This window comes from Schistocerca nitens, chromosome 3, assembly GCF_023898315.1.
Source record: "Schistocerca nitens isolate TAMUIC-IGC-003100 chromosome 3, iqSchNite1.1, whole genome shotgun sequence".
NCBI lineage: Eukaryota > Metazoa > Arthropoda > Insecta > Orthoptera > Acrididae > Schistocerca > Schistocerca nitens.
Window position 1 is genome coordinate 337551487 of NC_064616.1, and position 25589 is coordinate 337577075.

The 25589-nt window shown below is 52.4% G+C and overlaps 1 protein-coding gene across 1 annotated transcript; it reads left to right on the forward strand.

Moving 5' to 3' along the window:
- The first annotated feature begins 5747 nt into the window (after positions 1–5747).
- LOC126249221 (uncharacterized) lies at positions 5748–19640 on the forward strand. Its single transcript, XM_049950875.1, has 3 exons — positions 5748–6254; positions 6306–9704; positions 19629–19640. The coding sequence occupies exons 1-3, from the start codon at positions 5748–5750 to the stop codon at positions 19638–19640; spliced, it is 3918 nt and encodes a 1305-aa protein (XP_049806832.1).
- Positions 19641–25589: the final 5949 nt, after the last annotated feature.

Genomic DNA, 25589 nt, shown 5'->3' on the forward strand with positions numbered 1-25589 from the left:
CAGCACAGGTGGCTCCGGATGCCGGGCTATCCCCAAAAGCTCCGTACTGTCCCGCGTTTCCGGTGAGCGCTACCTGCCACGCACGGCGGCCCGGCGAGCTACGGCCATCTGCAGACTTTACATTGCACAATCCTCAACTTCCGATACTTGACACCAACGCTTTACGTTAGTGGCTCAATCATGCAGACATGCAGGGAATACTGCCCGAGAGTGCCTCATATTTATCATAACTAAAGAGTCATAATCTGATGCCCTGGCCAGTCCCTTTATAATAAATACTAATGTTGGTAGGATAACGTGGAAGTACCCATGTCCTGGTACCTTACAAACTTTGGAAATGAAACATTAAATCCCCAGGAGAAGAATTAACAGATTTGGCGACTACATTGTAATTCTGTCAGAAGCTACAAGTGACAATGTACACTGAGTAAGTTTAGTTTCTTTGAGAGAGAGAGATGAGATGAATATCGGTAAAAAGTGCAATGGATATCAGCTGTACTGAATCAGCCAATGCTGAGGGAATTAGGAGATATGACACGAATTAGCCAAGGAGTTTCGCTACTGGGCCAGCAAACCTAATGAAGACTGAAGTAGAGACGATATAAAATGCCGGCTAGCACCAACAACAAAAACGTTGCTGTAAATTAACATCAATTACTGATTCTTAATACCTTAGGTCTTTTCTGGAAGTATTTGCCGGTATCTAGCTTTGTACGGAAGTGAAACGATTAAATTTGGAAGAAAGGGTGCGGAAGCTATTGAAATGTGGTGCTACAGGATTGATTGAGTATGGGACCAAAGTGTGAGGTCATCAGTCCCGCCATTCCAAAGGGGGTTCATAAGAATGAGTCTGCTAAAAATGAACGGATTCAATCAGAGTAAAAGAATAAACAAACACAGTAACCATAAAAGGCGAGTCCAAACCTTAAAACTGAAAAAAGGGAGGCTGTCATGGGGTCACAGGCCGTGAAGACTGCAAAAGGAGCCACAACAACGACCAACCCGCCCCTGCTCCACGACTGAAGGAGAACCTCTCATCTGGCAATAAAAAATTTCACGGAGGAAACCGAGCACCAGGTCAACCATCCGTGAATCATCTGCTAATATTAAATGTAAGGAAGCAGGAAGGCTATACTTAGCACGAGGGACCGAAAGAAGGGGACTGGCCACCAATATGTGAGATGTCAGTCTGGCGCCACAACTACACTGCGGGGGTGGGTCGTTACATAGGACGAAACAATGGGGGAGCCAGGTATGGCCAATGTGTAAACGGCATAAAACAGTGGACTCCTTCCGAGACAGGCGAAACGAAGTGCGCCAAACTGCAGTAGACTCCTTGATTGTGCGGAGTTTAATATGAGCTGTAGCGCTCCAGATGGCGTTCCACTGTTGGGCAAAGTGATTTGACGTAGATCCGCATATCCGCAGCTGAAATCTTGAGGAAACGGGGCTAAAATCTGCTTCTCTACCCAAACTGTCAGCCAATTCGTTCCCTGGGATTCCCACCTGACTTGGGACCCAGAGAAAGACGACTGAACAGGCGGCGCGCTCAAGGGAAGAGAGTAGGTCATGAATGGCAGATACAAAGGGGTGACGAGAGTAGCATCGATAGATAGCCTGAAGGCTACTCATGGAGTCGGAAAAAATTAAAATACTGTGGAGGGAGGCTGAGAAAAAGGAGGGCCCTGTGAATGGCTAGAAGCTCTGCTGTAAATGCACTACATGATCCTGGCAACAAATGGTGCTCGAAGCTAGTAGGAGATGTTAAAATAGTCTTAGAACCATCAGTGTAAAAGATGATGGCACTCTGGAACTCTGCAAGGATAGTACATACAAGACACTGGTAAAACATAGGATCAAAACAGACCTTAGTACCCTGGCAGAGATCCTGGCAGAGATCCTGGCAGAGATCCTGGCAGAGATCCTGGCAGAGATCCTGGCAGAGATCCTGGCAGAGATCCTGGCAGAGATCCTGGCAGAGATCCTGGCAGAGATCCTGGCAGAGGGTATTGAGACATGCCAACTGGCAATCCCACCTATGTGCGAGTATTGGGAGGGAGACATCCTCATTGACGAAGAGCACAGGGTACACAGCATGGTCTCTGAATTGGCGAATGTCAACTGCGTAAGAAACAAGGAGTTGCCTCCGTCGGATATGTAGAGGGGAAATCCCTGCTTTTGTAAGGAGACTATCAACAGGACTAGTGCGAAAGGCACCAATAGCCAGATGCAGCCCATAATGATGGACAGGGTCAAGGAGTTTCGAAGCGGAAGGAGCTGCTGAACCATAAACCTGACTGCCATAATCGAGTCTGGACAGGACCAGAGCACGGTAAAGGTGGATAAGAGTGGAACGGTCTGCACCCCAAAATGTGTGGGCATTCCTGTCACCTTGTTATCAAAAGTAAGGCCCAAGAAACAGGACTGTGCTACAACATCGAGGAGGTGGTTGCCTAAATGAAGTTCTGGATCAAGGTGTTATGTGGGTCAAGGACAAAAACGCGTAACTCGCGATTTGGAGGGAGGAAACTGGAAGCCATGGGCGGTGACCCACACAGAGGCCCGTCAGACGGCTCCTTGGAGATGGCATTCAGCAGACACCGAGTGGGAGCTGCATCAGATGCAAAAATCTGTCAACACACCATTCCAGGGTAACCAGAGGCTCAACAGAGGTCACAAGCCAATTTACAGCAATGAGGAAGAGTGTGACAGTTAGCACAGAAACCTGTGAGATACCATTCTCCTGAATCTGAGTGGTGGTGAGAAGGGTCAACTCGAACCTGGAAGAGCCAGTAAGATGAAAAATGACGGATAAAAATCTGAAGGGGACCACAGAAGCCCCAGTCATAGAGGGTAACTTAAGTGTGATGGCGCCAAGCCATGTCATATGGCCTGATGTATGTCAAAGAAAACTGCGACCAGGTGCCAGTGGTAAGTAAAAGCCTGTCGGATGGCTCATTCCAATCAGAGTAAATGGTAAGTTTGAGATCGCCCTGCCGGGAAGCCACATTGATATGGTGATAAAAGGCCCCGAGATTCGAGTACCCAACATAATCTTAAGTTCATCATCCTTTCGAGCAGTTTACGAAGCACATTCAAAAGGCTAATGGGGCGGTAAATGTCTAGACACGTTGGGTTTTTCCCAGGCTTAAGGACAGGATAACTATACTGTCACACCATTGTGACTGAAAAGCATCCGTGAACCAAACATGATTGAACACCCTGAGGAGCTGTTGCCTCTATGGAACGTCCAAGTGTTGGATCATATGATTGTGAATGGAATCTGGCCCTGTGGCTGTGTCTCTTGAGGAGCTGAGAGCCTGCACCAATTCCTGTTCAGGAAAAGGTGTATTATAGGGCTCAACGTGGTGTGGGATGAAATGGAGGGGGGGGGGGTCTGTTCAACTTTGTGGTTCTGCTGAAGAAAGGCAGGAGGCTAGGAAGCGGAGGACGACGCACGTACGTACGAAGTGTGTGGCAAGTTGTTCCACAAGGACGAATGGCTCAGTGCACAGAGCCCCCTGGAGGTTCAAGCTTTGGACTGTCTACTGCTGGTGGCAGCCCGGAACACTACGGAGCTTTGACCAAACTTGCAATGAAGAGGCATACGTCCCCAGGGAGGAAACATAGCGCTCCAGCATTCCTTTTTACTCCACTTAACAAGCGCCTATCAGCAATCCTGGACAGCGACTGTGACATCCTTGGTCCACCACGGCCGATAACGAGGATGCCCTGTGAATAGGGGGACAGCAGTGCAAGCAGCATGAAGACGAGAGGCCGAGATGCCTTGCAAGACTAGATCAATGGAACTCGAGAGGGAGGTGTCAAAGCTGACAGCAGACATGTATAATGGCCAATTGGCCCTGGAGAATGCCCAACGTGGGGGCCCGTCTGTGTGGCAGCAGCAGGGCAACGATAGTGTTACTGGAAAGTGCTGACTGTCACAAAGGTCATAATGGGATGACCAATGTAGGGAATCCATGAGGGCAAGGGAGGAGATAGATCGATAGCAAAGAAGGTGCCATGATCAGCACTGAAGTGGATAGGGTAATCATCATTGAGGAGACAAATCGAAGTCCGTAGTAAGTTGGTCGATTAGGATACCCCTACCCATTGAAGTGACTCTGCCCACAGTGGATGATGGGCATTGAAATCCCGAAGGTAGATAAATGATGGGAAATGCTAGATTAAGGTAGACAGTGCAACATAACCAAGTGGCCTACCTGTAGGGAGGTAGATTGCAAATGACTCTAGGAATCACCATTTGCAATGTCTAACCGCTATCACTTCCAGGGTGGTATGTAGGGGGATCCTGTCAGTAAGGACATCAGAGTGAACCAAAATGCAGACAACATCTGCCATCCCAGGGGCAGTACAGTTCCCACAGAATGCCCGATAACCACGTAAACTTGAAGAGTGGTCACAACGGAAATGTGTTTCTTGGAGAACAGGACAGAACACAGGATAAGAGAAGACAAGATGTTGCATTTCCGTTAAGTGACTATACTATCCGTTAAGTGACTATACTATCCGTTAAGTGACTATACTATCCGTTAAGTGACTATACTATCCGTTAAGTGACTATACTATCCGTTAAGTGACTATACTATCCGTTAAGTGACTATACTATCCGTTAAGTGACTATACTATCCGTTAAGTGACTATACTATCCGTTAAGTGACTATACTATCCGTTAAGTGACTATACTATCCGTTAAGTGACTATACTATCCGTTAAGTGACTATACTATCCGTTAAGTGACTATACTATCCGTTAAGTGACTATACTATCCGTTAAGTGACTATACTATCCGTTAAGTGACTATACTATCCGTTAAGTGACTATACTATCCGTTAAGTGACTATACTATCCGTTAAGTGACTATACTATCCGTTAAGTGACTATACTATCCGTTAAGTGACTATACTATCCGTTAAGTGACTATACTATCCGTTAAGTGACTATACTATCCGTTAAGTGACTATACTATCCGTTAAGTGACTATACTATCCGTTAAGTGACTATACTATCCGTTAAGTGACTATACTATCCGTTAAGTGACTATACTATCCGTTAAGTGACTATACTATCCGTTAAGTGACTATACTATCCGTTAAGTGACTATACTATCCGTTAAGTGACTATACTATCCGTTAAGTGACTATACTATCCGTTAAGTGACTATACTATCCGTTAAGTGACTATACTATCCGTTAAGTGACTATACTATCCGTTAAGTGACTATACTATCCGTTAAGTGACTATACTATCCGTTAAGTGACTATACTATCCGTTGCAGTTCCGCTGGATAGGCGTGTGGCGCTAGTCCAAGGTAGACACGAAGGAGCCAAGATGGTGGTCAGGTCACTGTCAGTAGTAGTCACCAACAAGGATGGGGTGACATCCATAAATAAGATGTCAGACTCAGGTTGCGAGGGGGAGTTGGCACCTCCAGGGGCACCCAGGGTGCTTTGTCTTGGGATTTATATTTCTTCTTCTGTTTCTGAGGTGGAGGAGGACAGGACACAATTGTAAGTACAGGCATCTGCAATATCGGGAACCGAAAGCGTGGGCGACCTTGAGGCACAAGGATGGTGCGCCTCGTGGCCGAGTGGTGCTGAGAATCTTCTGGCCTGGGAGACGCCCAGGAGAGGCGTCCTGGTAGGGATACCTGACCACCGGCAGATCCCGAATAAGGGGGGCACTTCTTCGGCTGGGGAGGGGGAATGACTCCCTGACGAGAGGTCATGGCGGAGGCGGAGGAGGAGGCGGAGGAGGAGGAGGCGGAGGAGGAGGAGGCGGAGGAGGAGGAGGCGGAGGAGGAGGAGGCGGAGGAGGAGGAGGCGGAGGAGGAGGAGGCGGAGGAGGAGGAGGCGGAGGAGGAGGAGGCGGAGGAGGAGGAGGCGGAGGAGGAGGCGGAGGAGGAGGAGGCGGAGGAGGAGGCGGAGGAGGAGGAGGCGGAGGAGGAGGAGGCGGAGGAGGAGGCGGAGGAGGAGGCGGAGGAGGAGGCGGAGGAGGAGGCGGAGGAGGAGGCGGCGGAGGAGGCGGCGGAGGAGGCGGCGGAGGAGGCGGCGGAGGAGGCGGCGGAGGAGGCGGCGGAGGAGGCGGCGGAGGAGGCGGCGGAGGAGGCGGCGGAGGAGGCGGCGGAGGAGGCGGCGGAGGAGGCGGCGGAGGAGGCGGCGGAGGAGGCGGCGGAGGAGGCGGCGGAGGAGGAGGCGGCGGAGGAGGCGGCGGAGGAGGCGGCGGAGGAGGCGGCGGAGGAGGAGGCGGCGGAGGAGGAGGCGGCGGAGGAGGCGGCGGAGGAGGAGGCGGCGGAGGAGGAGGCGGCGGAGGAGGCGGCGGAGGAGGCGGCGGAGGAGGCGGCGGAGGAGGCGGCGGAGGAGGCGGCGGAGGAGGCGGCGGAGGAGGCGGCGGAGGAGGCGGCGGAGGAGGCGGCGGAGGAGGCGGCGGAGGAGGCGGCGGAGGAGGCGGCGGAGGAGGCGGCGGAGGAGGAGGCGGCGGAGGAGGCGGCGGAGGAGGCGGCGGAGGAGGAGGCGGCGGAGGAGGCGGCGGAGGAGGCGGCGGAGGAGGAGGCGGAGGAGGAGGCGGCGGAGGAGGAGGCGGCGGAGGAGGAGGCGGCGGAGGAGGAGGCGGCGGAGGAGGAGGCGGCGGAGGAGGAGGCGGCGGAGGAGGAGGCGGCGGAGGAGGAGGCGGCGGAGGAGGAGGCGGCGGAGGAGGAGGCGGCGGAGGAGGAGGCGGCGGAGGAGGAGGCGGCGGAGGAGGAGGCGGCGGAGGAGGAGGCGGCGGAGGAGGCGGCGGAGGAGGAGGCGGCGGAGGAGGAGGCGGCGGAGGAGGAGGCGGCGGAGGAGGAGGCGGCGGAGGAGGAGGCGGCGGAGGAGGCGGCGGAGGAGGAGGCGGAGGAGGAGGCGGAGGAGGAGGCGGAGGAGGCGGAGGCGGAGGAGGCGGAGGCGGAGGAGGAGGAGGCGGAGGAGGCGGAGGAGGCGGAGGCGGAGGAGGAGGAGGCGGAGGAGGAGGCGGAGGAGGAGGAGGCGGAGGAGGAGGAGGCGGAGGAGGAGGAGGCGGAGGAGGAGGAGGCGGAGGAGGAGGAGGCGGAGGAGGAGGAGGCGGAGGAGGAGGAGGCGGAGGAGGAGGAGGAGGCGGAGGAGGCGGAGGAGGCGGAGGAGGCGGAGGAGGCGGAGGAGGCGGAGGAGGCGGAGGAGGCGGAGGAGGCGGAGGAGGCGGAGGAGGCGGAGGAGGCGGAGGAGGCGGAGGAGGCGGAGGAGGCGGAGGAGGCGGAGGAGGCGGAGGAGGCGGAGGAGGCGGAGGAGGCGGAGGAGGCGGAGGAGGCGGAGGAGGCGGAGGAGGCGGAGGAGGCGGAGGAGGCGGAGGAGGCGGAGGAGGCGGAGGAGGCGGAGGAGGCGGAGGAGGCGGAGGAGGCGGAGGAGGCGGAGGAGGCGGAGGAGGCGGAGGAGGCGGAGGAGGCGGAGGAGGCGGAGGAGGCGGAGGAGGCGGAGGAGGCGGAGGAGGCGGAGGAGGCGGAGGAGGCGGAGGAGGCGGAGGAGGCGGAGGAGGCGGAGGAGGCGGAGGAGGCGGAGGAGGCGGAGGAGGCGGAGGAGGCGGAGGAGGCGGAGGAGGCGGAGGAGGCGGAGGAGGCGGAGGAGGCGGAGGAGGCGGAGGAGGCGGAGGAGGCGGAGGAGGCGGAGGAGGCGGAGGAGGCGGAGGAGGCGGAGGAGGCGGAGGAGGCGGAGGAGGCGGAGGAGGCGGAGGAGGCGGAGGAGGCGGAGGAGGCGGAGGAGGCGGAGGAGGCGGAGGAGGCGGAGGAGGCGGAGGAGGCGGAGGAGGCGGAGGAGGCGGAGGAGGCGGAGGAGGCGGAGGAGGCGGAGGAGGCGGAGGAGGCGGAGGAGGCGGAGGAGGCGGAGGAGGCGGAGGAGGCGGAGGAGGCGGAGGAGGCGGAGGAGGCGGAGGAGGCGGAGGAGGCGGAGGAGGCGGAGGAGGCGGAGGAGGCGGAGGAGGCGGAGGAGGCGGAGGAGGCGGAGGAGGCGGAGGAGGCGGAGGAGGCGGAGGAGGCGGAGGAGGCGGAGGAGGCGGAGGAGGCGGAGGAGGCGGAGGAGGCGGAGGAGGCGGAGGAGGCGGAGGAGGCGGAGGAGGCGGAGGAGGCGGAGGAGGCGGAGGAGGCGGAGGAGGCGGAGGAGGCGGAGGAGGCGGAGGAGGCGGAGGAGGCGGAGGAGGCGGAGGAGGCGGAGGAGGCGGAGGAGGCGGAGGAGGCGGAGGAGGCGGAGGAGGCGGAGGAGGCGGAGGAGGCGGAGGAGGCGGAGGAGGCGGAGGAGGCGGAGGAGGCGGAGGAGGCGGAGGAGGCGGAGGAGGCGGAGGAGGCGGAGGAGGCGGAGGAGGCGGAGGAGGCGGAGGAGGCGGAGGAGGCGGAGGAGGCGGAGGAGGCGGAGGAGGCGGAGGAGGCGGAGGAGGCGGAGGAGGCGGAGGAGGCGGAGGAGGCGGAGGAGGCGGAGGAGGCGGAGGAGGCGGAGGAGGCGGAGGAGGCGGAGGAGGCGGAGGAGGCGGAGGAGGCGGAGGAGGCGGAGGAGGCGGAGGAGGCGGAGGAGGCGGAGGAGGCGGAGGAGGCGGAGGAGGCGGAGGAGGCGGAGGAGGCGGAGGAGGCGGAGGAGGCGGAGGAGGCGGAGGAGGCGGAGGAGGCGGAGGAGGCGGAGGAGGCGGAGGAGGCGGAGGAGGCGGAGGAGGCGGAGGAGGCGGAGGAGGCGGAGGAGGCGGAGGAGGCGGAGGAGGCGGAGGAGGCGGAGGAGGCGGAGGAGGCGGAGGAGGCGGAGGAGGCGGAGGAGGCGGAGGAGGCGGAGGAGGCGGAGGAGGCGGAGGAGGCGGAGGAGGCGGAGGAGGCGGAGGAGGCGGAGGAGGCGGAGGAGGCGGAGGAGGCGGAGGAGGCGGAGGAGGCGGAGGAGGCGGAGGAGGCGGAGGAGGCGGAGGAGGCGGAGGAGGCGGAGGAGGCGGAGGAGGCGGAGGAGGCGGAGGAGGCGGAGGAGGCGGAGGAGGCGGAGGAGGCGGAGGAGGCGGAGGAGGCGGAGGAGGCGGAGGAGGCGGAGGAGGCGGAGGAGGCGGAGGAGGCGGAGGAGGCGGAGGAGGCGGAGGAGGCGGAGGAGGCGGAGGAGGCGGAGGAGGCGGAGGAGGCGGAGGAGGCGGAGGAGGCGGAGGAGGCGGAGGAGGCGGAGGAGGCGGAGGAGGCGGAGGAGGCGGAGGAGGCGGAGGAGGCGGAGGAGGCGGAGGAGGCGGAGGAGGCGGAGGAGGCGGAGGAGGCGGAGGAGGCGGAGGAGGCGGAGGAGGCGGAGGAGGCGGAGGAGGCGGAGGAGGCGGAGGAGGCGGAGGAGGCGGAGGAGGCGGAGGAGGCGGAGGAGGCGGAGGAGGCGGAGGAGGCGGAGGAGGCGGAGGAGGCGGAGGAGGCGGAGGAGGCGGAGGAGGCGGAGGAGGCGGAGGAGGCGGAGGAGGCGGAGGAGGCGGAGGAGGCGGAGGAGGCGGAGGAGGCGGAGGAGGCGGAGGAGGCGGAGGAGGCGGAGGAGGCGGAGGAGGCGGAGGAGGCGGAGGAGGCGGAGGAGGCGGAGGAGGCGGAGGAGGCGGAGGAGGCGGAGGAGGCGGAGGAGGCGGAGGAGGCGGAGGAGGTAACAAAGGCAAATGTTGAAGATAGTGACCAGATGGAGTGTCTCGTACTTTTGACGAGCCTCAGTGTAAGACAGGCGATCCAGAGACTTATCTTTTCTCTTGTAAGCCGGCAATCCGGCGAGTGAGGTGAGTGGCGGTCAGCACAATTGACTCACACAGGCGTCGGAAAACAAGGGCTTCCCCATGGACAGGGTGCCCACAGTGACCACTCAAAGGGTCCGCCATACAGTGGGAAGACACAAAACCCAATCACCTAAAGAACCGCACAGGTGGAGGGATGTACAGCTTCACCTCACATTTCTAGCAGATAACCTCTTGTCTTCTCTGCGAGGGTATCCCCCTCAAAAGCCAAAATGAAGGCACCAGTATCCAAGCAGTTGTCTTTGTACCCCTTCTGCACATGTCTAACAAAATGATCGCCTTGTCACTCCAGATTAGCCCATAGTTCATCAGTTTGCAGGATGAGGTCCCTATGAAAAATGAGTCCCTGGACCATATTAAGGGAAGGTGACGAATGGCAGACACTGGGACATTGCCAAGACGATCACAGGCACGAAGAGCTGCAGATTGGGTGGCAGAAGCAGCTTTGTCCAATGAGCCCGACTGCATCTTACCAATGGACTCCTCTTCAAACTTTTCTTCTATTTTTCCACGAAGAACAACGGCTTTGTGGCAGTGAAAGGGTCCCCATCCGTCATAGTACAGACGAGATAATGGGGAAAGGGTTTCAGCCCAAGACAGCGAGCCTGGCCCTCCTCCCATGGTGCAGCCAGGGAAGGGAAGGCTTCCAGGTCATTAGGCAGAATTTAAGGATTCTTCACCACTCGAAGAGACGGCCGTGTGAGAACGGCCGAGTTTTTTCAGTCTGGTACTCTTCATGCTCCAAGTATCCACCCTGATACCACTCACTCCGACCAGGGGCTTTCCCCATGGGCGCCACCCAGCCATAGCCAGGGCCGTCTGGCACGGCGGCCGTTGCTGGGAGTTCCGATGCTCCAGGAAGACAAGCAACCACTCCTTTGCATACACAGTGAGGGAACAGCTCAGGTATCAGTAGGGTGATCCATGTGTTGTCAGGGGGCTCAGCCATATGGGTACGTAACAGCCCCACCACACAGACTGGCTATACATGCTCGTGAGCTAGCAGGGTGGAAGGGGGCTACAGTGGGGAAGGGAGGGGTAGAGGAATCCAGACCGTAGATGCTAGATAGTTCTTCCCCATATGGCTCATACTAAAAACAGGAAATTTTGAAGTGGATGTCAAACCTAAAATGGGGACCGAAATACCAAAAGGGTGAAAGAACAAGTAAAAGGAGCAAAAATGCAACCAATACAGGGAACCAGGGTAATAGCCAGGTTGGCAAAAATCAGAACAAGAGAGGGGACGGAGATGGCAATGGGGAAGGAGCGGGGATAGGAAGGAGGTGGCAGGGTGAGGGAAATGCAGCTAGGGAATTAAGAACGAGCTGCAATAGCTCGGGGCCCCTCGTGTCCGCCACGCACGAACTCACGAAACTGTGAGCTCCTGTGGGGTGCTACAGGAGAACTCTGCAGGTTAGACAGATCGTATTACTGCTTTAAGAGGTACTGAATCCACTTGGGAAGCAAAAAATTATGGCACAGCTTGAACAAAAGCAAGGCTCGATTGATAGGATACATCGTTTTTCATAAAATAATGTCCAGTTAGACGACATAAGTGTGGATTGTAGAAACGGTCGAAGGACAAAGTCTCACTATAATCAGGTTCAAACGAATGTAGGTGGTTGTTGAACCGCACAGAGAAAAATCTGAAAAACTAGCCGAGAGAGGTGAACTAAACCGGTCGTCTAGTGATTACACTTAAATTTTACAAGATGAACCACAGTGCGCCACTGTTTTTACAATTTACTGGCCACTGCCACCGGCTCAGTCTCTTGGTTCATCTTTAGTGACAATATTTATCATGTAGATAAATTCTGGTAGTTAATCTTTCATTTAACTCTATTGACTTTCCGTGTGTCCGATCGTAGACTGAAGTTACAGTGCGTGGTGCTGTGACTACACTGCGAAGCTCTGTAGCTATTTGGGAAACCGTCTTCAGGTATGGTTTTCATGTGTTGTGTATCATATGTTATATATTGGAGTTTGAAACTCAATCTGTAATTAATATTTGCGGTAACAATCTTTTACTACCTACTGTAAGACCTATTGGTCACATAATGAGTTAATTTCGGGAAAGTCATCAAAGAACACGGACCGCGTAGGAATTATGGGAGGCAGCGAACTCTTAGGGCGCTCCGCCAACAATCTCAGCAATCTTTTGCACCAAGCTGGTAAACATCTGTATTTTTACGTAATGCTGACCAAGGCAAAATGATTTAACTATCTACAGGCAATAGAAATAACAGCAACAGTGAAGGAACGGAATATGCCAATGGCGAAACAGTATTTAACAAGTACAGGTCTTCAACAGGAATCAACTAATTACGATTAAGGTTAACTTGCTGTTTTTCTTTTGTTTTGGTTTTAGGGCGCAAAACTGCTATGGTCATTAGAACCGGTCCGTGACTTAGGAAACAGTAAAACCGAAAATGGAAACCAGCAGCAATGGGAACGAAAGTCATAAAATTGGAGAAACTAAAAGCAGAAGGAAGGCTTAAAAATCCACTACAGAAAGGGGTTGGTTGTCCCCAAAAAAAGCTTCAAATGACTGACGTCCTTTCACTGGCACTAATAAACTCGAGAACGCGATCGGCCGAGCGCGTGTCATCTGCTAAAATGGACGATATATCAGGCGACAGCTGTAGACGGGCGCGTAACGGAGTAAAATAGGGGCACTCAAAAGGTGTCTTACCGTCCACAGCTGAGAGCAGTGGGGACAGTGGGGGAGGATCGCCGCTTAAAAGATGTCGATGGCTAAAAAGACAGTGCCCTATCCGGAGTCTAGTTAAAATTACCTCCTCCCGACGACGCGTTCGGGAGGAAGAGATCCAAGCACAAGGAAGAGCTTTCACGTCCCGCAATTTATTATTGCAAGTGTCGACCAATGTGCGTGCCATGAAAAACCAACACTACGACATAAAATGCTCCGTAGATCGGCAAAGGGAATAGATTGAATAGCTGGCCGAACAAGAGAGACGGCAGCCTTGGCTGCTACATCGGCCGCCTCATTTCCACAGATACCAACGTGTCCCGGGAGCCAGAGGAACGCCACCGAGACGCCCCCCAGGTGGAGCAAGCGCAGACAGTCCTGAATCCGGTGGACCAGAGGGTGCACAGGGTAAAGAGCTTGGAGACTGAGGAGAGAGCTGAGAGAATCCGAGCAGATAACGTACTGTATCCGCTGATGGCGGCGGATGTAGTGGACAGCCTGGAGAACAGCTTAAAGCTCCGCAGTATAAACCGAACACTGGTCGGGAAGCCGAAAGTGATTTGGGGTGTCGCCAACAATAGACACTCCCTACACCTAACGATGTTTTCGAGCCATCGGTGTAAATAAATGAGGCTTCCGTCATTTGTGCACATAGAGCAGCAAATGCCCGACGATAAACAAGTGAAGGAGTACCATCCTTGGGAAATCGACAAAGGTCACGGAGCAGGCAGATCCGGGGACGGAGCCAAGGCGGTGCTGTACCCCAAGTTGTAAAGAAGGTTTTAGGAAAGCGGAAGGAAAGAGAATGGAGCAGTTGACGGAAGCGGACTCCCGGTGGTAGTAGGGAGGAGGGGGCGGCCTGCATACCCTACATCAAAGGAGGCGTCGAAAGAATGTCATGGGCTGGATTAGCAGGCATGGAAGACAGATGGCTAGTGTAACGACTCAGAAGAACTGCTCGCCGATTGGACAGCGGAGGTTCAGCAGTCTCAGCATAAAGACTTTCCACAGGGCTGGTGTAAAAAGCTCCACACACTAAACGTAATCCACAGTGGTGGATAGAGTCGAGACGCCGAAGAATAGACGGCCGAGCAGGAGTAGACTATGCTTCCATAGTCCAATTTCGAGCGCACTAAGGCGCGATAGAGGCGGAGAAGGACCACTCGGTCCGCTCCCCAGGAGGTACCATTCAGGACACGGAGGGTGTTGAGGGATCGCAGACAGCGAGCCGAAAGATAGGAAACGTGGGAGGACCAGCACAGTTTTCTGTCAAACATAAGACCCAAGAATTTAGCGACATCTGAAAACGGAAGGTTGACAGGTCCTAGATGTAAGGAAGGTGGAAGAAACTCCGTATGACGCCAGAAATTAACACAAACGGTCTTAGTGGGAGAAAAACGGAAGCCGGTTTCGATGCTCCAAGAGTGGAGGCGATCGAGACATCCTTTAAGACGTCGTTCAAGAACGCTGGTCCGTTGAGACCTGTAGTAGATCGCAAAATCGTCCACAAGTAGGGAGCCCGAGACATCAGGAAGGATATTTATGGCAATGGCAAACAGTACAACACTTAGCACGGAGCCCTGGGGTACCCCGTTTTCTTGGGAGAAGGTACGGAAGAGAGTGGTGTTCACCCGCACCCTAAATGTGCGCTCTGCCATAAATTCGCGAAGAAAAAGGGGCAGCCGACCTCGAAAGCCCCAAGAGAACAGTGTGCGGAGGATGCCTGTCCTCCAACAGGTACCGTATGCTCTCTCCAGATCAAAAAATATTGCTACCGTTTGGCGTTTCCGGAGAAAATTGTTCATGATATAAGTGGAGAGAGCAACAAGATGGTCAACTGCAGAACGATGCTTTCGGAATCCGCATTGGGCAGGTGTTAAAAGACTGCGGGATTCCAGCCACCAAGCTAAACGGTAATTCACCATACGCTCCAAAACCTTACAGACACTACTCGTGAGAGAAATGGGGCAATAGCTAGAGGGGAGATGTTTAACCTTTCCAGGTTTCGGAACAGGAACGACGATAGCTTCCCGCCATCGTCTGGGGAAAGTACTGTCGGTCCAAATTCGATTATAAAGGCGAAGGAGGTAACGCAGACAATGGGTTGATAAATGCAGCAACATTTGGACGTGGATACCATCCGGTCCTGGGGCGGAGGAGCGAGAAGGAGAGAGCGCATGTTGGAGTTCCCGCATGGAGAAAACAGAATTGTAGCCTCCGCGATTTTGAGAGGAGAAAGCAAGATGTCGCACTTCCGCTGCACATTTCTTCGGGAGAAACGCTGGCGGGTAATTTGAAGAGCTCGAAATCTCAGCAAAGTGCTGACCCAATGAGTTAGAAATTGCGACGGCGTCCACTAATGTATCATGCGCGACAGTGAGCCCAGAGACCGGGGAGAAACTAGGCGCGCCTGAGAACCGTCGAAGCCGACTCCAAACTTCCGAGGAGGGAGTGAAGGTGTTAAATGAGCTAATAAAGAATTTCCAGCTTGCCTTCTTGCTATCGCGGATGACGCGACAGCATCGCGCACCGAACTGCTTATAGCGGATACAGTTGGCCAAAGTAGGATGGTGGTGGAAAATGCGAAGAGCACGTCGCCGCTCACGTATTGCGTCACAGCATGCCTCGTTCCACCAAGCAACTGGGGGGAGCCGGGGCAATTCGGAGGTGCGTGGTATTGAACGTTCCGCAGCTGTCAGAATAACGTCGGTAACATGTGTGACCTCATCGTCGACGCTGGGAAAGCGACGGTCATCGAATGTCGCTAGGGACGAAAAAGTGTCCAATCGGCTTGGGCAAACTTCCAGCGTCGCGGGCGCATATATGGCAGTTGAGGCTGCAGTCTAAGGACACATGGAAAGTGGTCACTCGAGTGTGTATCATCAATGGCGAACCATTCGAAGCGCCGAGCTAGCGGAACAGTACCGACCGCAAGGTCCAAATTAGAAATTTGTCGTGGAGGCAGACAAAAATGTGGGGACCCCAGTGTTGAGGCCAACTAGATCCGCTTGGTCGAAGACGTCTAGCAATATTGAGCCACGTGGACAAGGATGTGGAGATCCCCAGAGCGGATGGTGGGCACTGAAGTCCCCAACCAGCAAATATGGGGGTGGAAGCTGACCAAGAAGATGAAGGAGATCAGCTCGTGCCATTGGTGTGGACGATGGAATGTATACAGTACAAAGAGAGAACGTGTATCCAGAAAGGGAAAGACGGACGGCGACAGCTTGGAAGGAAGTGTTTAAGTGGATTGGGTGATAATGGAGAGTATCATGGAGAAGAATCTTGAGTCCTCCATGGGCTGGAGTGCCTTCAACAGAGGGGAGATCATATCGGAGGGACTGAAAATGAAGGAGAACAAAGCGGTCATGGGGACACAGCTTTGTTTCCTGAAGACGTAAGATGACCGGCGAGTAGGATCGTAAGAGGATCGACAATTCATCCCCCCATTGGCTCGAATGCCGCGGATATTCCAGTGGATAATGGACATAGGGTGAACAGAAAATGGAGGTATGTGACCAAAGTTGCTGTCAACTCAACGACTGCTCAGAGCTTGCGACCGACAGCATGGAATGGCATTCAGCCGAAGGCAGAAGATCCTGATCCATAGGTTGTTCAGGAGCAGCTCCTGCCACCAGCGATCGACCGGTTGATCGGCCGCCAGCAGTGCGCCTCGGCGACACAGAAGACTGCCGAGGGCGATTTCCGCCAGGTGGTGCTGTAGATGGGACACGCCTTGGCGGAGAAGGAGATGAACTGGGATTCTTTGTAGCCTTCTTGAAAATATGTTTAGAAGAAGGAGGAACCGATGGTTGTGAAGTTGGGGTACGTAAAAAAATCTTCAGGAGTATGCTCTTTTTTCGAAGTCTTGGTGTCTGACTTTTGGGCTCGAGATTTAGCAGAATCCGATGAAGGGTGAGCCATAGAGTGGGCAGGCGAAAGTGGTGAGGTTGAACAGGCGATCTTTGCACTGGCCGATCTGACGACCGTGGCACTAAAGGTGAGGTCGCAAGTCTGCGTGGCCGCCTCCTTTGTTGGCCGAGGAGAAGCAAGGACAGTGCTGTATTTTCCTGTCTGAGGCACGGTGGGCTGTCGACTGGCGAATAAATTCGAGCAGCAAAGGTCGACACCTTTTCCTTCACTCTGATTTCCTGGATGAGCTTTTCGTCCTTAAAAACGGGGCAATCAGGAGACGAAGCAGCGTGGTCACCCATACAGTTGATGCAGCGAGGGGATGGAGGTGGACAAGCACCCTCATGGGCATCCTTGCCACACGTAACACATTTGGCCGGATTGAAACAGGACTGGCTGGTGTGACTGAACCGCTGACACCGACAGCAACGCGTAGGGTTTGGGATGTAAGGGCGAACAGAAATTCTCATAGCCTGCTTTGATTTTCGATGGGAGTTGAACTTTGTCAAATGTCAAGAAGACAGTGCGGGTTGGAATGATGTTCGTGTCAACCCTTTTCATAACTCTATGAACAGCCGTTACGCCCTGGTCAGACAGGTAGTGCTGAATTTCTTCGTCAGACAATCCATCGAGGGAGCGTGTATAAACGACTCCACGCAAGGAATTTCAAGTGCGGTGCGCTTCAACCCGGACAGGGAAGGTGGGGAGCAGTGAAGTATGCAGCAATTTTTGTGCCTGGAGGGCACTGACTGTTTGTAACAAGGTGCCATTCCGTAATCTGGAACAAGACTTAAGGGCCTGGAATTGCATCGACACCTTTCTGGATGATTAAAGGGTTGACCGTGGAGAAGTCTTAACCTTCGTCAGACCAAGAAACAACAAGGAACTGTGGCAACGATGGAAGAACTGTCTGAGGCTGAGACTCATTGAACTTACGCTTGTGAGCAGACATAGCAGAAGATGAGGAAACCATTGCGGAAGTATCCCCCATGATCACCGGCGTCTCCAATGGCGCGCTCCTCCCTTGTGGGGGCCCTCTCTGAGGGCACTCCCACCTTAGGTGATGGGTCACACCTCCCGAGAAATGGACGGAGGGACCAATCGGCATTTTCGGAAGGTATCAGCTCGGGTAATCACCCCTTTCTGGGCCTGGTCGTTACCAGGGGGTACGTACATGTCCTACCTGTCTACCCGGGGCGGGGAATTACGCGTTACCCCATCACCAGCTCTGCATGAAGATGCGTGGGTCGGCCTTCAGACACGCACAGGGTGGAAAAAAGACAGGGAAAATCGAAGAAAGGGAAAGGAAAGAAGAGAGGTCTCAAACGCCGCAGCGAAGAAAAGGGTAAAGAGAAGGGGTAAGGAAAAGAGAAGGACAAAGGAAGGCTGAAGACTTGCAAGCAGAGAAAGCGAAGAACGTGTCACAGTTTCGAGTGCCCGTCTCCGGACGTAGGCACAAAACGTACTCCCAGAGGGGGAGAAAGGGAAGGAAAGAGGCGGTGGTGAGGGGGGGGGGGGAATGGATGGGGAAGAATGCGGGAAAGGAAAGTATGCAGCCCAGAGAGGAAGGAGGGCCACATTAGCTCGGAGTCCCGTGCTCGCTACGCACGTATCCACAAGAGTTGTGGACCCCCTGGGGGGAGAAAGTTCAGACTGTTGCGAGTACTCCCAAACAAATACACTGCATCAGTCTAACTGAATTCAGGAAGAACGAGAGATCCTATCACTTGAATGAGAAACTTCACGAACAGTCTATGGTGATTCATTGGAACTTTCACAAAAACAGAACAGGATAGTAATTCAACGAAAATAGTTCAAAAGCCATGAAGTAACACTTCTACAAATTTGATTTGCTTCAATACAAACTCCAGCCAGCTATTGGCTCCACAATCTGATATGAGGCTTCTGCCTACTGATCGCATGCACTATCTACAGCAATTGCTTGAAGTCTGAAAGATGGCTAACAGGAATCCCACGCCCGCTCACAGTAATATACCCGGAAACTATTCAACGTTTTGTGTATTGACTGAGTAACTCCATCTATCACTACTGCTCACTCATTTTCTCGAATTCGGAAATGAACTTAAATTGCACTCCCAGAGGGCTCGTGACTTGCCCCCTACAGTCAGCTGGGTTGCTGTCAGAGTCCTTGATCTCACAAGCAACATTGGACTACTTAAAATTTCAAACGCTCAAGCCTTTCCGACCTCAGTAGCAGAATGCTGGCATTTTCATTGGTCATCCTCTAGTCCCGTTATTCATATTCTTCTAAAAAGTGCTGCTTCTTGTGGATACACCATGTTCAGCTCAAAAATGGTATGAGGAGTATGTACATTCGTGATTGTTTCCAGCCCTTAGAACAGCCTCGTAGGTTCGACACCTCCATACGAAGGGGTAGAGCCAGATGCGACCCTAACCACCAAGGTAACATCCCCAATCCACAAACGCCTCTTGCGTAAAACTCGGGACTAAAATCACACCACTAATTGTAATCTTCGTTAATTTTTTCTCCCAATTCTCGTTTCAACGAGCCCCACAACGGTGTTACGCTGTGCGGTGGGCAGTCACAGTTTGAAGTATTACCACGAAAAGGATTTGCTAACACTTTATTTGTGGGCGCATGTCTGCATTCCTGGTACACAAATCCGCATGCCACAATACTATAGGACTCTGCTAGAGCAGCCAAAACATTATGCAGACCACAGATGAATTATCGTTCTGCACTTGAATGTTCACAATGCTGCAACAATTCAGAGTTAGAAGTGTACAGCAACAATGCACCTCATGCGGTGCAGTTATTAGGCGGCTCAGAGGCTTACAGCATGGTGATACACGTCTGGTGAAGTGGCTATCTCTGCAAAAATCTGGGCATCTCAAGAAAAGTGGAGACCTAGGTTGTTTAAGACCGGCGTATCACAATGGAGATGATCGTGGAAAAGTGAGGATCACTCATTGATCATCTAAGTTTGCCTTACATTCCGTTTTAACTTTACGTTGCCTGCAGCGTTTTTTTCCATTGCGTGTCAGCCTGTTACATGATGAAGAGTAATCATTTGAGAGTAAAGCCCCTGAACGGCCAAAATGCAGACTTTTACAGCCAATGCCTCCACAAGGTCATCCGTCGTTGGGGAAGAATTGGTCCCATTGAGTAGTGATTAATACCATTACCAAGTTTCAAATGAAAATCATTACTTCTTCATGCTAATTGAAACTTTGACTGTTTCAGGTATTCTCGTAGATAGCGTTTATCATCTAGCTAGCCACCCTTTGCAGCTTTGCAGGGTGGTTAAACGATACTACAATGAAATGAAGAAACTGGTATAGGTGTGAGTGTTCAGATTCGGAGCTATGTAAACAGGCAGAATACGGCGCTGCGGTCGGCAACTCCTATATATGACAAGTGTCTGGCGCAGTTGTTAGAACGGTTACTGCTGCTACAGTGCCAGGTTGAGATTTAAGAGTGTGTGAACGTGGTGTTCTAGTCTGCGCTTGACGGATGGGACAGCATCTCCTAGGTAACTATGAAGTGGGGATTTTCCCGTACAATTTCTTAAGTGTACAGTGAATATGAGGTATCGGATATAACATCAGATCTCAGACATCGCTGCGGCCGTAGAAATATCCTAGAAGAAGTTGACAAAGAAAGACTGAAGAAAATCGTTCAACGTAGCAGAAGTATAACCCTCCCACAAACTGTTGCAGATTTCAGTGCTGGGGTATCAAGACGTGTCGGTGTGCGAACCATTGAACGGAACATCGTTATGGGCTTTTGGAGCCGTAAGCCCACTCGTGTACGCTTGAGGACTGCACGACACTAAGCTTTATCTCTCGCCTGGGCCCATCAACACCGACATTGCACCGTTTATGACTGGAAACATGTTGCCAACTCCGACTAGTCTTATCAAATTGTATCGAGCGGATGGACGTGTACGGGTATGGGGACAACCTCATGAATCTATGGACCCTGCATCCTCATGTCAGGGGCTGACTGTTTAAGCTGGTCGAGGCTCTGAAATGGTGTGGGCGTGTGCTGTTAGAGTGATATGGAATCCATGATACTTCTAGATGCAAATGACAGGTGACACGTACATAAGCATCCTGTCTTATCACCTGCATCCTTTCATGTCCATTGTGCATTCCGATAGACTTGGGCAATTCCAGCAAGACAATGAGATACCCCACACGTCCAGAAATGCTACGAAGTGGCTCCAGAAACACTTCCGCTGCCCACCAAACTCCCCAGCGATGAACATTACTGGGCGTATCTGCGATGCCTTGCAACGTGCTAATAAGGAGAGATCTCCACTCCCACATACTCTTGTGGATTTATAGACAGGCCTGCAGGATTGACTCAATTCCCTCCAGCAGTACTTCATACGTTTGTCTAATCCATGCCACATCGTGTTGCGGTACTTCTGCGTGCTCGCGAGGGTCCTGCACGACATTAGGCACGTGTACCATTTTCTTGTGCTAGTCATTATAAATTCTGTTTTGCGCCAATGAAAAATTTAAGTGTGTGTGAATTTGTAAGAGGGACTACTTCATGGTTCACCACGGCAAGATCATTGTCACTTCAGCGTTGCTACTGGCAAGTGTGCTGGAGTCATTCATGAAGAGCGGCACATTGAATTTTGAAATTTTTCGTGTTTAACTTAATTGGAACAATTCTTATTGTCTTTTATTATTACAATGTCTGTTTACATAGTGTTTCTCACATTACGATTTTCTTAAGACATGCCTTTATGTCTGAGGAAACACCAGACCACTACAGCTCTTAAATTATACGCAGTTTAGTGCGTTGCAATGTACAAGAAAAAAATTGAAGTTTTTGCTATGAAGAAATTTCGTACTGAATTCGTTTTCTCGCTTGGAAGCATCCCTTTATTACAGCTCATTCATGAATTTCAGCTTCGAAATTGTGTTCCTGATATTGTACGTAACTGATGTTCCTTATTGAAGTAGGTTAGTTTTCATGGATTATAGTTTTTTCTAATAAAACACTTCCGCCTTTTTCATTTATTTTAAGTACTAATATTGCATGATGGAGATGCGAATGTCGTATTATGTTACAATAAGTGAAATAATATCTGGGGATGGAGAAGTGGCCGAAGTATTACTTGAAGTGTAGAATGTTTTAGAAAATGGAGAGAAGTGAAAACTGAAAGAATAATTATCTGGGAACATCTCATTCGACGAGATGAGAACTAAATACCCTTAGTGTATTAGAGATTTTAACGGAAAAATTGATTACTAGCAACGAAGGACGCCTGAATATTTCACTGTAAATTTTATATAATTCTTTCGGTCGATTTACCTCGAGTAGTGTGTTTTTTAATTGTTTTACTGTTTTACCGGGTTACGCTATGCTTTTTAGGGACGCAGTGATTGGAATCACTTGGTTACTATGTATCTGTTTACAGTTTTCGGTTTCCTAACCTGTGGTCAGTTTTGGGAATCTCGTTGAAGTAATGTTACTACAGGGCGTTGATTAGCGGTACAGCAGTGACTATTTTACCCTGTATTGCGGGGGTAGAGAGCGTGGTGACCCTCATTTCATTAAATATATAAGCAGCAACGCGTGAACAATCCGGCGCCGCCCCCAAGAGTTTTCGAGGAAGTCTATGGAGCAATACGTCGCATAATTCGTCTCACGCGCCGCACGGCGCTAAGAGTGCGCCGACTCTGGCCGCGAACGGGAGTTGGTCTTCGCCAGACACTTCTGAAGCTCCGTCGACAGGACGGAGTGAAACTGACAACTAAACTTGCTGCCTACCAATCTACTAACTGAAAGCGAAATAACATTGTGCTTACTTTTGACGCTGTGGGTGCCACGCACACGTAAGGACCACAGATGGCAACCGGCAGCACAGGTACGGCGACGGAGTGCCGCCTCTTCCCCTGACCAGCTGGTGGAGCAGTGCCCTGCTGGGGCACCCAGAGGCGCGGCTCGCTGGCCGAGCGCCGGCTGCTGCCCACGGACGTCTCAGACGGCGAGCGGAGGCGCGACCTGCTGCGCCGTACGACGCGCTGCGCGAAGTTCTCGAAGTCGCAGCCGCCGCCAGTCTGCTGGCGCCAGAGGCTGGCCAGCGCGGGCAGCGAGCAGCGCGTGCTGTACACCTCCAGCGCCCACCGGCTCGTGCTGTTCTCCACCGCGGCTCTCAGCAGCTTCTGCCTCTGCCACTGGCAGCTCGCGCTCCGCCGCCGCAGCTCGTCTGGTGTAGCCGCCTTTCCACGCATCCTGCTCCCGAACATCGTACACATATTACTTTACATCTATTACACACCGTTCTCCTTCCCGACAATAATAATTTTACCACGCACAGGAACAGTAACCCGATGCATTTTTAATGAAGGTCGAAGCATATGGGAAAGTTTCTTACAAGGTAACCTTCCCTTCCCATCGCATCGCATCGCATCCTCCCCCCCCCCCCCCCCTCAGATTCAGTTGTAAGTTGGCACAATGGATAGGCCTTGAAAAACTGAACACGAATCAATCGAGAAAACGGGAAGAAGTTGTGTGGAACTATGAAAAAAATAAGCAAAATATAAAAACTGAGTAGTCCATGCGCAAGATAGGTAACATCAAGGATAGTGTGAGCTCAGGAGCGCCATGGTCCCATGATTAGCGTGAGCAGCTTCCGAACGAGAGGGCCTTGGTTCAAGTCTTCCCTCGACTGAAAAGTTTAATTTTTTATTTTCAGACAATTTAGTGTGGGAGTATCCTGGGGTCCGAACAAAAGTCACTGAATGACTGGACCGTTCCATGACAGATGGACTCCTGGATGTTAGCCACCAAACGATGGCGAGGGGAGCACTGGTCGATAGCTTGTAAGCTGCTCAGGTTGTCAGTACAGAGTAGAAACGACTAACCAGAACAGGATCGGATGTGCTGAAGTGCACGAGATATGGCCACAACCTATGTAGTGAATACACAGGAATGTGTTTCAATATGGCCTCTGTGGACGTAAGTGAAGCCTACATTACCATCAGCCACCGAGCCATCGGTGTGAACTTCAGAGCCCCAGAACACTTTAAGAATCGATAGGTAGTGATAGAGAGTGGGAGAGAAATGAGACTAGGGACATGCAAAGGGTCCGCACAAAGCTTCGGCCGAGGTGTACACCATGGAAGTGTATGTGAATGGACCTCAAGTAGATGTAAAGGGAAGGACTCCTGACGGAAGGGACCGGACGCTAGCCCTGACCTGGACCGCCGACATGGGAGATGAAATGCCACGGGTTGGAAAATGAGACGGTAATTCAGATGCTCATGGGAACTGCGAATGTGTGCAATGTAACTGCCGAGCAGTTGTGCACATCGGATACGCAATGGAGTGACTCTGGCCTCCACAAGGACCTGACTCATTCTAAAAGATCCTGTCGCTAGGCTAATGCCACAGTTGCGATCACTGCATTCTTTTAATTTCCTGCTTTAGAGAGAGATGGCCTCCGTTTCTACTTCCGCAATTAGCCTTTCTGAATTTACAACACAACTTGCATTGTCTTCCGTAGCGCAACTCTCGTTATCAGACATGGTGTTAGCGCACAGAACCTTCGTCTGCAAACGCACAGCAAGAATGACAGCGCGTGGGCTGGTGCCAGTGCGTGTGCTCCATTCAACGTCTTCGAGTATCGCGTCGCACGTGAAATACGCCACGTTGCGGTTTTTAAATTGCCACTGCTGTTTGATCGCAGGTGACCGCACTCTTATTTCAGCCAACTTGTTTCATTCGTGCAATGAACTAATCGCACGCAGGAAAATCGCCCGTGCACGCCTACAGTTAGGGTGATCGTTCCACAAAATTTTAAATCAGAAGTCGTTGAACGCTTGTGTCTCTCTCTCTCTCTCTCTCTCTCTCTCTCTCTCTCTCTCTCTCTCCCTCCCTCCTTACCCTTATTTTCGCTTCGTTCAGCTTGTTTGTTTGTCTTAACTTCATTAACGGCTACTTACCCATTAACCGCTATTTACCCATTAACCGCTATTTACCCATGCTGCTCCTTCCCTTTCCCAAAAGACCCTGCTCGGAACATACTTGCCCTGGGATTACTGACTGATACTTTTGAATTTTCTTCATTCGTGCTCCCCGTCTTCCTCCTCAGCAGGTAGTATTTGATGTTGTCTACTCACACACTGCGAGTTGTATTATGCCAGTCTTGGTAACTGAGGGTTTCTTACTCTTCTGAAGATTCCTTGTCATAACCATGGTCATAGTTGCTATTACAATCTTATCAATAATCCCTTCCTTTACTCTGACTCTGTAAGCCCAAGTCTGCTGCTAGGTGGTCGAAGACAACCTGTCAGACTAATGTATTTTCTCAGAATTTCAATAGCAAACCTCTCTCTGATGCGAAACGCCTTTTGTAGCGTCTCCTACATGTCTTTGCTGAATATCTCCGTAATGCTCTCGCACCCATTTAGAAACCTCTTAACGAAACACGCCTCCTTAGATAGCTGTAGATCTGTAGATCCAACTTGGTAAGGGTCCGAGCGGCACTCCGTCAGTCGAACCAGTGTTGTACGCCACTACTTCTGTGGCTCAATTAGATTTCCTTCAATTCTATGACTGTGTGGCATATGCTTTTTCCTTCCATATCGTGTGGTCATTCCACTTCATGTCTCCCCTGGATATTTTACAGTAGTTCCTCGATTTTCCATTGATAGTGTAATAGTACAATAGTATATTTGACATTATTTATGCTAAACACGTTAGATTTAGATTATTTTAGCTTCACCATCAGCTGTCAGACCGTGTACCGATCACCAATCTTTTGCGTGCCTTCCTGCATTTGGCTGTGGACTACTAGCGTTACTACCTTCCTGTAGATAACAGCATGATATGGGGATGTTCAAATCACCTTTTATTAGTCTTGTTCATTCCGTTATGAGTGACGTGTTGAGTTCTGCCTGCCAAGAAATTTGATGCACTAAATCTTTAATCCGATAATGTATCTGGCACGATACTCTTAACCTTTGTTTTCACTGAAGGACTGTGGGTAACTATGACTCCTCCCTTTTTTTTGTGGTTTTAGGGCGCACAACTTCAGCGGTCATTAGCGCCCAGACTACGTTAGGAATGCACCGCGAGTCAAGTTTAAAACAGCAACAAAACGGAAAACACGATAAAAGAGACAGAGGCATAGGATTAAAAAAAGAAAACAGCATAATCAAATGTCCTTAGAGGGTTAAA

Coding starts and splice junctions, on each gene's coding strand:
- LOC126249221 (XM_049950875.1), top strand. CDS start 5,748: ATGGCGGAGGCGGAGGAGGAGGCGGAGGAGGAGGAGGCGGAGGAGGAG. Junction 6,255..6,305: donor AGGAGGCGGCGGAGGAGGCG/GCGGAGGAGGAG, acceptor GCGGCGGAGGAG/GAGGCGGCGGAGGAGGAGGC.